We start from the raw sequence: 13,266 nt of genomic DNA, 5'->3' as shown, positions 1-13,266 counted from the left end.
CCTCTCGCCCCGCTCCTCCCGGCTCCCGCTAAACGCGCGCGCGCTCGGCGCGTCCGCGCGCCCCCGGAACAGGAAGCGGAGGTACAGCCGGAGCCCGGCGCTCGCGGCCGCACTGGCGGGCGAGTGCAGGAGGTAGGTGAGGCAGCTGGGCGTTAGCGGTGGGAGAGGGGGGGGCTTACGCTCCGCCTGGTGCGTCGTCGCTGTCTACGACGGCGCGCTTCATGTCGTCGCTGCTGCTTCGCCGTGAGCTGAGGCGCGAGAGGAAGGAGGTGGTGCGGGACGACGAGGGGCGGCTGCTCGAGCGCGGCGTGTGCGGCGGTGCTGGTGCGTGCGGCATTGTGCGTGGGGGGGGGGGGGGGTAATGAGGAAGGGGGAAGGGGGAAGGGGGGGGGAGAGCTCGGCAGTGGCGAGATCAGAAGCCTTGGGCGGTGGGACGAGGGCGTTGCAGCCCGGCCGTACGAGAGATCTGAGGGCGGTGTGGGCGGCGTGGGCGGCGGCGATGGTGGCGAGCAGCAGCGATTGCGGCCCGAGTGCAGTGCAGAATGAACGTGGTGCAGTTGGTCGTTGTCGTCATCTTCGTATCGTGTCGTGTCGTGTCGTGTACGCAGTAGTGCATTCCTCCTCCCCGCCCAGCCAACTTTTAGCTGGCGCAACCCAGCCCGACCGACCGAGACACACCAGACACACCATCAATGACACTGGCAATGTTGATGTTGTGCAATGGTGTCATTTGACCAAAAGTGCCCGCACACCGGCGTGCCCGGCTATCCGCAGCCAGCGGCCGCGCCCCCGATTGCCCTGCTTATTCCCCGCACCCCTAATCCACGTCCACAAATGCATCCTATCACAAACAGTCCTCTCCCCTCGTTATCGTTACTTTGGCAATACAGTCTCGAGCGGCCCCAGGCGCCGCTCTACCCACATGGGCAATGTCTCAGACTTGATGTCGACTTGATGTCGATTCTACCGATTCTATCGTGCGGCGCGCACAGGCTTAGCGACGGCCGCGGGGGCGGGGGAGGGGGAGGAGGGGGGATTCCGACGCCGTGTCGTACTCCGAGTCCGAGCCATCGTCGCCGTCGACGGCCTCGTCGCAGTCGTCCCAGTCGTCGTCCGTGCCAACGTCGGTCCAGCCGTCTTCGTCGTCGTCGCTGAGGTCTTCGTCGTCGCCGCTGTTGTCCTTGCCGCTGTCGTCCTTGCCGCCGTTGCCCTTGCCGCCATCGCCCTTGCCACCGTTGCCCTTGCCGCCGTCACCCTGGTCACCACCGCTCTTGCCGCCGCCGCCATATCCCTCGCTACCCTTGCCCTTGTTGTTGTCCTTGCCACCGCTACCCTTGTCGCCGCTACCCTTGCCGCCCGTGTTCTTGCCGCCGTCGCCGCCCTTGCCGCCCTTGCCACCCTTGTCGCCCTTCGTCGCGCCGCCGCCCTTGCCGCCGCCGCTAGACGCTCCATCTGCGGACGCGCCGCCGCCACGAACCACCAAAGGTGCTTGCCTCTCCATGACTGTGAACGCTCGTCATAGTGCTGCGCGAATCATCATTGGACGGACCTTGGGGGGTTGGCTGCGGCGAGGCTGGCTGCGGAGGTGGCGTCGGCGCCGGCGAGATGTGCTTGCGGATCCAGATGACGCTGACCTTGAGCGAGCGCATGCTCCAGCGGATGAAGACGACACCGTGGCGGACGCCGGGCAGGGCAACGGTCAACTGGTACACCATCCTGGGGCCGTCGATGGCAATGGTGCGGAACGCATTGGCAGCCGCCTCGGTGGCGACGCCCGCCACGTCGGGCCCAGCGGGGGCAGGGTTCGGAGTCGGCGCACGGGCGCGGACCCAGGTGGCACCCTCGTCGGGGAACGGAACAGCGGGCATTGCAGCGTCGATGACAAAGCTGCGTGAGGAACTAGGGCTGCCGGTGTGAGCGCTGCTGGCGACGAATGGGGTGCCGAAGGGACGACGCTGGAACGAGGCGGCAGCGTCACCCTGGCCACCGCGGGTACCGAGGGGCCGCGAGCGAATGGGACCGACGGTGGTGGGCTCTGTCGCCGAGCGCTGGCGCCCACGGTGCTCGTGGAGGTCTCCAGCGACATCGCGGCCGACCTCGAGACCGTTACGACGGTCATTGGGGACCGGGATGGGGATGGGCTGGGTGCGGAGCGGAGCACGCTCGCGGTCGAAAGCGTCCTGGTCGGCCGACCTGCGGCGGGGGCGCGTCATTTGGGCGTGCGAGTTGGGAATGGGAGCGCGACGGGGCGTGAGGCCGGTGATACCCTTGAGAACGTTGCGCAGGCTGCCACGGCCGCTACCGCTGCTGCTGCGACCGCTCTGCGAGTGGGCAGGCGTGGGGCGGTTTGAGGCAGCCGGGCGAATAGCCTTGAAGAACCAGCGGCCACGGCCACGCCCGTCACCGCTCCCATTGTCGTCGTACTCGGTGTCCGGCTCAAGCTCACGGGGTTCGGGTTCGGGCGAGAGAAGAAAGTCGGACTTGGGGCGGTCGTGTGGCTGTGGCTGTTCCTCGTCGTCGCGCCACGGAACGGGGGTCGAACGCTCGGGGGTGAGCATGCCGTCGGAGAAGAAGCCTGCCACAATGGGGTGGCCGAGGTCGTCGCCCTGGCGAATGATGATCGAGGGCCCAGTTGGGGGGTGGAAGAGCCCAGTAGCAGGCGGCGAGGGGGGGTCGAGAAGGGTGCGCGGGCCGTTGTTGGGTGGGATCGTGAGGGCGTGGAGGCGACGCGAGGTGCCGGCGGGGTCGTCGCGGGCCGCAGCTGGCGCCGGGGGCGAAGAGTCGTGCTGTGCAGGAAGCGAGGAGGCGTGGCCGGGGTTCGCGGGGACGGCGACACAAAGGATGCGGCGGGTCCAGTTGCCAAGCTGCACAGTGTCAGAAGGAGTGGTGCGTCGCAAGTGGAAACTTACGCCGCGGCGTTGGCCACCCGGCTGGTTGACGTGGTTGTCACCCGTGCCGCCACCGTTATCGCCTTCGGTGGGGTTGGCTTCGAGACGAGTCGCAATGTTCTGCGCGCCGGTCCCGCCGAGTTGAGCAGTCGCCCCGGTGTTCGCGTTCGCCTTGCCCGCGCCACCAGAAGCAGCAGCGAGCGAGGCCAGGCTGCCGGCACTACGGCGGCGTGCGATCATGTCGGGCGGGGCGGGCGAGGGGGCGCGGGGCCGAGTGCGGCCGGGGGTCGCGTTCTTGTTGAACATTGCGCCGCTGCCAGGAGTTGCCGTCAAGCCTAAAGTGTACTTGTGTAAGCCGAGATTCAGCACGGTGCGGGGGCGTCGGGTGGTCGGGTGGGGGGCAGCGGCAGGAGCAGCACAAGGTGTAGGGGGGAGCTTTGGCCCGGTGGCGGTGCGCGCGAGGTGGAGAGCAGTTACTTACCCTAGAGTGCGTGCGTGGGGGGTGGGGGGGAGAGGGGGTCGAGGTTGAGGGAGGAGGCGAGGTTGAGCGAGGAGGCGAGGTTGTTGGGCAAGCTGGTTGAGCGCTGGCAGTGGTAGAGTGCAAGGCAGGCTGAGTGCGCGCTGGTGAAGCGCGCGTCGGTAGAAGTAGGTGGGTGGAGAGAGAGAAGCCGAGCGAGCACGCCTTGATATACCGGGCAGGCGGCTGGCAGGCAGAGTGCAGCCGGTGCGAGAGCGAGGAAAGGCAGAGTAGACCGGCGAGGCCGCACACAACGCCGCGGCGTCTTCTTCTCGGAAGCGGGGTGGGAGGAGGGGGCAGGGGGGGCTGGGAGCGCGAGAGCGAAGGCGTGTGTGGATCCGCGTCGGAGCGAGTCGAGCGGCGAGGGGGTGGTCGTGTCGTGGGTAGTCGTCGGTCGTCGGCACGAGGCAGCCTCGCCTCGTCGTCGTGCGTTGCCTGCCCCGCTAGCCGAAGAGATGAGGAAGAGTAGTCGACAGAGTAGATGGCAAGAGGAAGGGCAAGGGAGAGGTCGATCCGTCGTCGCGTCGCACCGTCAACTGCCCAGACCATACGTCACCTCGCGCGACTCACCGCGCTGTCGGGTCGAGAGACGGGCGGGCGGGCGAGCAGCCAGCAGGCAGCGTGACGCACGCGCCGCGGCTCGAGCTCGAGCCGAGTCCGTGCCGCCCCAGTGCTCCTCACCCGCGCCGCGCGGCGTGCGCCGGCGCTGGCGAGGCGGGCCCGCGGAGGGCGGGTGCGCCCGCCTGCCCCAGGCGGCGCTGCCCAGTCTGCCCAGGCGGCCCACAAGGCGGTGATCCCACGTCCACCGCGACCACCACCCTCCTTTGGCCCTTGGGACTGCTCCAACTCGACCCCCACGTCCACGCCCGCCCGCCCTCGCACGCGGCCCATGTCCCCATGGCCCTCGGCCCCCGCGCCCAGCCACGCCTGGCACTGCACGCCCGCGATTATGCATGTGTGCGCTGCGCGCCGCAGAGCCAATCTGCTCGGCTTTGGACGACTCGGCGTTCCGAGCCAGCCTGCGCCGGCATGCCCGGCATTTTCGCCGCCACGCCCACCGCCACGCACAGACTCGACTCTCCCCCCGACCCCCCTCGTTTCATTCCCCCGATTCGGCCTGCCCTTCGGCTTTGGCGACCCCCAAAGCTGCGCGACGGGCGCCTGGTGGCAGCATAACAGGGCATGCTGCATGCTACATGCTGCATGCTACATGCTGCATGCTGCCGGCCTCGAGGTCAGTCCCCCCCCCTTGCGCCCCTCCCCTGCTCGCAAAAAAGCTACATCTGGACACCAGGCCCGATAAACTACAGAGCACCTCGCGCCAACGCGGATGGCACGCAGGCCTCATGCGTCACTGCGCCGAAAAAAATCTACTCTCTTGGAGGGGTGAAGGGGCCGAGGCGGGTCAGACACATGTGTGCGCTTGCCCTCGAGTCCGCCTCGAGGAAGGAGGGAGGGGGTGGGTTTAAGCCGGCGACTTAGTAGCTGGGCGCGATGGGCTTGCCATGGTCGCCCTTGCCGCCGGGGCCCTGGTAGCCGTTGCCAGGGTTGGCGCCAGGGTGGGCGGCCTTGAACGACTTCCACTGCTCCTGGACCCAGGTCCAGAAGTCGGAGCCGTCGCCCTTGTAGGCCGATTCGCCCGAGCCCGAGCCCGAGCCGCCGTCAGCCGAGGGCTGGGCCGACGAAACGGGCGTCTCGCTCTCGGTCGAGTTGCCCACACCGCCCTCCTCAACGGGCTTGGCGCCGAGCGAGCCAGTGCCGGGGAGGGTCGAGTTGCCGGCCTCAGTGCCGTTGGCAGGGAGGGTGCTGTTGCCGGCGGCAGTGCCGTTCTTCTGGACGCTCACGTTGTAGTTGGGGTCAGAGTAGCCGTTGCCGGTGGGGAGGATCTCCTCGGACGAGGTGGTAGCGTTGGCGACAGCCGAGGCCGAGACGGACGCGTAGTTCGCCGACGGCGTGGCAGTCGAGTTGGCCGAGGGCTGCTCAATGTCGTCGGGGCACTCGGGGTAGGTCGAGAAGTCGGGGTCCGAGGGGTCAGCGGGCGTAGGCTTGACCGACGACTGCGAGCCAGGTGCGGCCGACGAAACGGGAGTGGTGCCGTTGTTGCTCACGCCCTCGTCGTCGGGGCACTCGGGGAGGGTCGAGTAGTCGGGGTCGGACGGGTCGGCGGGGGTAGGCTTGGCCTGGCCATCGGCAGTGGGAACGGCCGAGGGGGTGGAAGCGGCGCTAGCGGACGAGGGGGAGCCGCCCGAACCGCTAGACGAAGGCGAGGCGGTGGGCTTGTTGCCCGAGCCGCCCGAGCCAGGCTGCTCGACGTCGTCGGGGCACTCAGGAAGAGTCGAGTAGTCGGGGTCCGAGGGGTTGGCGGGGGTGGGCTTGGCCTGACCGTCGGCGGTGGGGACGACCGACGAGGCGCCGTTGGACGAGCCGCTGTCCGAGCCGCCACTGGGCGAGCCCGAGGGGTTGACAGGCTTGGCGGGGCCACCAGGCGTGGAGCCATTCTCACCGTCGGCGCCGTTGCCGCCGCCGTTGGTGCCGGTAGCACCGTCCTTGCCGTTGCCGCCGTTATTGTTACCGCCAGTGTTGCTGCCGCCAGTGCCACCGTTCACGGGCTCCTCGACGTCGTCGGGGCACTCGGGGAGGGTAGAGTAGTCGGGGTCCGAGGGGTCGGCAGGGGTGGGCTTGACGACGGGAGCGGTGCCGTTGTTGTTGTTGGGCGCGGTCTCGTCGTCGGGGCACTCGGGGAGGGTGGCGTAGTCGGGGTCCGAGGGGTCGGCGGGAACAGGCTTGACCTGGTTGTTCACGGAGTCCACGTCGGTGCCGTTGCCGTTGCTGGCGGGCGTGGCGGCGGCGGCGTTGGCGGCCGAGGTGGCGGTCGCGGGGGCGGACGCGGTGGCGGACGCGCTCTCGGACGTGACCTCGCTCGACTCGCGCGGCGGGTTGGGGAACACGTCGCGGATGGCGGGGTCGGCGAGGATCTCTTCCTTGCTCTTGCCGTTGAACTTGGCGACATTGCGGTCTTGCCAGCCCGACATGTTGGGGACCTCGCCGTCGTACGCGCAGGCAAAGTAGAAGTCGGGCACGCCGCCCCACTTGCCGCCGTTGGCGTGCACACAGTTGGACCACGCGCAGCCGAGCTGCGTCGTGCTCTTCCAAACCATGGCGGTGAAGTGGTTGAGGTCCTCAGGCTTGGTGTCCTTGTACTCGAAGGCCCAGCCGCTGATCCCCCCGTCGACGGTGGGCTCGCCACCCCACTTGCCGGAGAGGTTGTCCATGGACTTGGGGTTGTGCTTCCAGACACAAGCCTTGGTGTGGTCGGCCTCAATCTGGGCCAAGGTCGCGTTCCACACCATGGGCGGAGCGTCGAACTGGGCGCGCCAAATGTTGTGCACCTGGAGTGCCCACTTGGCCCTGTCCGACGTGCCGGCAATGTCCTCGGGCGTGGGCTCTTCCCAGGTCGTCGCGTTGACGCCCACCGGGGGGGCCGGGAACCACGGCTCGGACGCGCGCGCGACGAACGTGTGGTAGTTGGAGTTGGGCGCAACGGGGGCAGCGTTGGCCGTCGCCGCCAGGGCGGTAAGAGCCCCAAAGAGCGCAGTGGTGGAAAACATAACGAACGAGTGTGAAGCGTCTCAACCAGTGAGTGCGAGGAGTTTTCGACAACGGGGGAAGAGCCTGCTCTTTGGCCTCCTTATATCGTGGCGTGCAGTACTGCGTGCTGGTGCAAAACGAGTGCGTACACGACAAGCAGGTGTGGTTACTGTTTGCCTCGTTTCAGTTTCTCTCATCACGACGACCAGAGGCCTTAGGGTGTCAGTGTTTCGGGGTCACCGTCGCCGGCGGCATGGCGCAGGGCTGTAGGCCCAGAGTCTGGCCACACTGCGCTACTGTTGCTGTTTACTGCGTGTCGTAGAGGTTGGCGACCGTTTCACCCTGGCTTAACGCCGCTTGAAAGCAGGCATGAGAGCCAGTCTGGGTTTGCTACGCGTCGTGGGATGGGTCCGGATGACGAGAGGAATGGGCCAGCGGTTCTGGAACAGGCCGGATGTGACGCGTCAGCCAGGGGGTGGTACATAGGCAGGCAGATTTGGGAGTCAGGCTCGGGGGCAACCGCCTCTACACACTGCTGCCTATGCGCGCCGTGCCAGCCTGCCCCCAGATCTGCAACGTTTGGATCGCAGGGAGGAAAGGGTGAGTGCTGGCGATAGACTTGAGGGGTCGATCGTCGTACGTCGGCTTACCCTTAACAGTGAGTCGCGCCGTGTAGGCAAACCCCCAAACCTCAGATCAGTCGCGTCGACCTCCGTGTCGTCGCCGTCGTCGTCGAGTTGAGCGCGTCGTCGTCGTCGTCACAAGTTCCTGCGCGTTCGCGGCCCCACGCCGTCGCCGAGCAGACGCGTCTAGACGCGTCCGTGCCCGACAACGAACCGTGACTGCGCCGAAAACGACGTCACAGCCCGACCACCACCACCTCGTCGTCGTGCAGCGGGGCTTTGTGCACTTCTCACCACCTCCGCTACGCACAGATCCTGGGTCCGGATGAGAAAGGGGGTACGTACCCCCGCGTCAATGGGCGGCTTATGTCGTGGAAAAGGGCGAGGGGAAGGGGGAGAAGGGGGGAGTGAAGGGGGTGAAAAGAACGTCACTGTCCCCTGGTGTCTGGGGTGGGGCACCCCCCCTGGGTGGACGCAAACCTTGCTGGTGCTCCTGCACCACCTTCCTCCCTCCCCCGCCTGCACAACCTGCACCACCGTCGTACGCGTCGTGGGCTTGACGTAAAGTTTGAGCCGGTTGGGTTTTGGTGACGGCGCGACGTGCTGTCATGCAGGGGGGTGATTGCAAGGGGGGTGAGAGTTGACGAGGGGGTGTGTCGGGCTAGCCGAAGCAGTTGCGTTGCCTACGCGTCGACTGGGCAGCGACAAGGCGCGCCGAGGTGAGGCGTGGTGCAAGAGGTGCAGTACTTGTTGCTCCTTGCTAGGCTCGCGAGTGTCTTGTTGGTTGCTTGCAGCTTGCATTGTGCGACTGCACAAGTGTGACGATGCTGGGAAGAGAAGTGCAGAAATGAATAGGAAAGAGGAAGGACGCCGTCTAATGCATTACAAGCAGATCCGCTTGTTCCTATTACCCCCCCTCCTTCTCCCTCCTACTCCCTCCTCCCTCCGACCTGAACAGCGTCTCCTTCCTCGTTTGTCCCTGCCCGCAACAACATCGCTCAGTGTCCATGCAGGACTCGAAGGCCATACCAATCAGTCGCAGCATGTACGAGCAGCCATCTACCCCAGGCCACGCATCAACGCCTATCCACGCCCAAGCCAAGAGCGGAAGGCGCAGAAGGCAGCCCTAGCAAGCGACGCCGTTTTGCAGCCTGCTGAGACCCACCGGTACACCGGTATACCGGCGCGTGCCAACCGCGTGGCCTACTACGCGGGCGAGCTACGCGCTCTCAGTCACTCAGTCGAGTCCGACGCGCGTGCACGGTGGATATCCACGATACGCGCTGCCCCGCCCGCACGTACGGCCCGCACTGGCCATGCCGACGGGGGAACCGCCGCTGCTGATTTGGAACAGCAGTCTTGGCGCGTCGCATCATATCTCGAACGGCGCGCGCAAGAGCGACAGGTCGCGTGAGCAGCTGGCCGGCTTTGCTCGCAGCGGCCAGTGTTCCGACGTTCCGATGCGTTGCGTCGCGCCGACGTCGGCGCCACGCGATATTCCAGATGCGAGGAACGACTTCTCACCACTGACCCACTGACGACTGCTACCGCCGGCACGGCTCAGGACTTTCTGCTTTTTTTTCCCAGGAACACCGCGCATATCGCGCCATCCGCGACGATGCTTGCGCTAGCTATCATTCCCGCGATTCGACGCAGATTCCAAATGATCAGCAAGAGGGCACACGACTGCTGCGTCCTTGGCACGGCCGGACGGAATGCATCTGCGTCACTATGACACTGGTGACTGACTGGCTGGCGCGTGACGCCAGTTTTCGAGGACCTGCGCCGTCGTGGGCGCGGGCTGGCAGGCCTAGGTGCGAGGCGCTGGGCGGGCCGGGCTGGCGGCGTCGCTGTGACTGGGCACAGCGCGGCGCTGGGCTGGGTCGCTGTATCCCCGTCGAGGGGGCCGAGCCGGCGGCATCTGCCGCGAGGAAGGAGAAGTTCAAGCCTGCTGGACCCGCTCACGGCGTGGGCGGGGACCAGCGCTTGCGCCGGCGCGGGCTCGGCGAGGGCGGGCTGAACAGCCAGGCGGGGAAGCGGCGGATACGCAGCCAGATGCGGAAGACGCAGAGGTTGAGCTCGCTGCGGGCGGGCGTCAGCGACTGCGCTGTGACTCGGCGTTGCGACTCACGATATCCCATGCCCGACCTTGGCCAGCGGACTCTGCGGCTCGTCGTCGTCGCTCGTCGGGTCCCAGTGGCACGGGCTCGCGCTGCGCGTGCGCCGCAGCGGTGCGGGGCTGTGGACCGGCGTGCGGATGTACCCCGTGCCCACGGAGAGCGAGAGGGCGCTCTTGGACGTGCGGAGCGGGGGCGGGGGCGGGGGGGTGAGGGAGGCCATTGCGAGGGGGAGGGAGGTGGGGGGAGAGGTGGGGAGAGGAGAACGTGTTGCTCGCTGAGCGGCTTGTTTTGAAGCTGGAGACAGTACAGTCGACAGGACAGGGCTATCGCCGGGGTCGGGGGCCCTGGGGCGTCGATGGCTTGGTGGCTGCAGGCAGATGGCGAGCGGCAGGGTGCGCAGCAGGTAGAGCAGGGAGACGGCGGCCTCGACGACGACGCATGCATGCAGCGTTAAGTAGTTGTGCGTCGCTGCACTCGCATTCCTCGACAAGTAACAAGTTAGTTATCAGCGCGAGATAACGAACGGAGGTGCCACCTCCGACCACGAAAAACATTACGAATTGAGTGGGGGTGGTTGGGAGGGAGGAGGGAGGGGGGTCGGCACGACCATCGGCGTGCCTCGGCCGGCCTCACCGCCGCAGTGGCTTGGTCTCATATCGGGGGTGCTGGCCGCTGCATTGCAGCACGCAGCATGCCGCCGTGAAGCGAGGAACGCCGCGGGGCCCACCCAGGCAACCAGAGCGACGACCCCGTTTCGACGCGCCACACCGAGCAGACCCCTCCCTCCCCCCTCCCCTGCCTCGGATCGCCGGCGCTCTGCTCTGCGGTCGGTACGCCACCGCCGCCGCCACAGGGCCGGCGCCACGGCTCACTGGTTGGTCGGCCGGGCGGTCGGACGCCGGACGGCGGCGCTGCCCACGCCACATGCATGCTCTGCAGGCAGGTGAATTGTTTCGGCCTGCCTTACGTCATGGCTAATGAACGGCCTCCCGGAACCTTGCTGCCTGCCTTCCATCCATCTACCGAAGCACTGCACGTACTTACGTCCTCGCTCGCTCGTGTGCCGATCGGGTCGGTTCGGTCGATGCATGCGGCCCGGCCCCGTCGGGGTTCGGCGCTGCGGCGGCTGCGGCCCGCCAGCCACTCGGAGCCTTGTCGTCACCCGCGAAACTGGGTTGCGTACCAACCTTGGCAAGGCACAGGCGTGACTTGGTGGAAGCAGTGAGCTTGTAGATCTCGGTTCAGGTTAGTGACCAGTAAGCTTTGCCCATCGAGCCTTGGTCCCAAGCTTTCGTCACACTTGGCGGCATTGGTTCCTATAGGCACAAAAGTGTTCATTTGTTCTGTGGTGCGCACGCACAGTCTACTGCGTGTCAACAACCTCGGCGGGCATGCTCTACACCGATGGCGTGGCGACTCTGGCGACCCAGGCACCCTGGAATCTGGATGTCGCACCTGGTGTGCGTTCGCACCAGCGCACAAGCACCATCGGCGTGTCTATGTATATCGTATTGTCCGCAGGCGACCCTGCTGCCATCCGTCGTCGTAGGTTTCGGTTTAGAATCCCCACTCGACCTCGTGGAACTCGACCTGGTGCCGTCCGAGCCACTTTTTCGCCTGGTCCTGCTGTTCCTTTGCGACGTCGGGGTGCGTCGACTTTTTCGAGGCGGCGGCCCACTCCTGCCAAAACTCAAAGTTGTAGGCCCGGGTCTCGCACTTGCGGTACGAGCCCATGTACTTGTCCCAGCTGCGCCAGAAGAGGCCAAAGTTTACGCGGCGGTGCGAGTGGTGCATCTGGTGGTCGCCGACGGTGAGCATGGCCGAGCCGCTGGCGAGCGCGACGGGGGCGGCGAGCGGGTGGAAGAACATGAGCGAGTAGTGGGAGCGGTAGCCCGAGTGGCCGATGAGGGTCGAGAAGATGACAAACGACAGCGGCAGGAGCCAGTACCACCAGTTGTGGCCAGCAATGTAGGTCCACAGGATGAAGGGCAGGCCGACCTGGATAAAGTTCTCGACGACCTCTGCGTGGCCGACAATGTACACGTGCATGGCGTACGAGTACTCGTGGTGCATGGCGTGCAGCCAGTCGTACAGGGGGCGCACGACGTGGAACGTGCGGTGGCACCAGTAGAAGAAGGTGTCGTGGATGACCATGTAGAGGGCCATGTAGACTGCGAACGTGAGGATGTTGAAGTCGAACGAGATGGCCGGGCCCCCGGGGTTGCGGTAGACGAGGGCGTAGACCGCCGTCGGGACGGTGAAGGACATCGAGTTGATCCACGCCGTGGTGGCGCCCCGGTCCTTGGGGAGAGGGTAGTAGCGGAGCAGCGTGCCGCGCTTGTACAGCCACGCCGTGCCCTGGAACAGCACCTCGCTGTACCCGATGGCGATGGACGAGGCGGCGACGCCGAGCGCGATGCCCTGCAGCCACTGGGACACGAGCGGGGGCAGGGACAGGGCCGGCAGCGGCATCGAGAGGCTCGAGACGAGCGACAGAGGCGCCGTCTGCGCCTTGGAGGCGGCCAAGGCGGTTGCGTTCTGGCCGTCAGCGGGGATCGAGGCAGCAGCGCCGACATACCATGATGGTGGCGGTAACGAGGGGCGAGGGGGGATGGAATGGCACTCCACAAGGCCTTCTTTCTGTTCTTTTATATCTGCCCCGGCCCCACGAGGGCAGCTGTTCCGAACCGTGCCGGGCACGCTCCGGAGGGCTCTTGCCCCCTCACCTCCCTCGCCCCCCGTGCTCCGCGGCGACGCTCTCTCTCTTCTCACGCTGGCGCAGGCCAAACGGATAGTCGCCGCCGCCGCGCTCCCCCAGACCTGCCTGCCCTCGAGGCCTGACTGTCCAGGGCGCTGCTCCCCCGCGTGCGCTCCACCCCGGACACACGGACGGCGATGTTGGGCGCCCTTCGGCCGTCCCAGCACCTTTGGGTTCGACTGCGGCCTAGCGAGCATTGCGTAAACTCTATCCTGCCATCGGTGCCTCGCCCACCACGCAGCCAAGCGTGCTTGACATGCTCGACACTACGACACTACCGAGGGCAGCCCCCGTTCCTCGACCGTCACAGCCTCACAGGAAAGGTCAGAGCGAGTATTGCGCCGTTCCAGGCCTGTCACGCTTGCCGGCAGGGATACCGTACCCGGCTGGTCCGTGGCCCTATCGCCACGCCTGCCACGCCGGCAGTGGAGCCGCCACCCGGCACGCACTTGGCACTTGGTACACATACCCCTGCCGACACCTACAGATAGCACAGGGCGCTTGGTTCCTATCAGTGCAGCGCGTGGGCCACGCGCTGCGCCGGGCCAGTCGGCGCGGCTAATGGCTGGATGTTTGCGAAACCGAACCGAACCGATCCCCCGCCAGTCCGACGGAGCGCCAACCCCGGGCCGTGCCTGAAAACCAGCATTGGACAAGGTGTGACGGAAAGATCGGAGACGCCAAGGGTCGTGCTTGCGGCAGTCCCTCCGCCGCTCGTGCTTGCCCGAGTGGTTCCCGCACCTTCGCTGCCCATTTGGAGTCGTCGGAAAGG

The 13,266-nt window shown here is 66.6% G+C and overlaps 4 protein-coding genes across 4 annotated transcripts; all 4 read right to left on the bottom strand.

The window, feature by feature from the left end:
- Positions 1-994: 994 nt before the first annotated feature.
- Q8F55_002822 (uncharacterized protein) lies at positions 995-3,194 on the bottom strand (the record flags this gene model as incomplete). Its single annotated transcript, XM_069351408.1, has 3 exons — positions 995-1,503; positions 1,550-2,864; positions 2,910-3,194. The coding sequence occupies 3 exons, from the start codon at positions 3,192-3,194 to the stop codon at positions 995-997; spliced, it is 2,109 nt and encodes a 702-aa protein (XP_069211794.1).
- Positions 3,195-4,883: 1,689 nt separating this feature from the next.
- Q8F55_002821 (uncharacterized protein) lies at positions 4,884-7,013 on the bottom strand (the record flags this gene model as incomplete). The annotated part of the gene is made up of 1 exon (XM_069351407.1): positions 4,884-7,013. The coding sequence occupies one exon, from the start codon at positions 7,011-7,013 to the stop codon at positions 4,884-4,886; it is 2,130 nt and encodes a 709-aa protein (XP_069211793.1).
- A 2,564-nt stretch (positions 7,014-9,577) lies between these two features.
- Q8F55_002820 (uncharacterized protein) lies at positions 9,578-9,956 on the bottom strand (the record flags this gene model as incomplete). Its single annotated transcript, XM_069351406.1, has 2 exons — positions 9,578-9,698; positions 9,748-9,956. 2 exons carry the CDS (start codon positions 9,954-9,956, stop codon positions 9,578-9,580), a joined length of 330 nt encoding a protein of 109 aa, XP_069211792.1.
- A 1,337-nt stretch (positions 9,957-11,293) lies between these two features.
- Positions 11,294-12,317, bottom strand: Q8F55_002819 (uncharacterized protein; the record flags this gene model as incomplete). Its single annotated transcript, XM_069351405.1, has 2 exons — positions 11,294-12,274; positions 12,315-12,317. 2 exons carry the CDS (start codon positions 12,315-12,317, stop codon positions 11,294-11,296), a joined length of 984 nt encoding a protein of 327 aa, XP_069211791.1.
- Between the last annotated feature and the right edge of the window lie 949 nt (positions 12,318-13,266).

The sequence above is a fragment of the Vanrija albida genome, assembly GCF_041260175.1.
Source record: "Vanrija albida strain AlHP1 chromosome Unknown contig_2, whole genome shotgun sequence".
NCBI classification, from domain to species: Eukaryota; Fungi; Basidiomycota; class Tremellomycetes; order Trichosporonales; family Trichosporonaceae; genus Vanrija; species Vanrija albida.
This window is presented reverse-complemented; position numbering and strand designations above follow the sequence as displayed.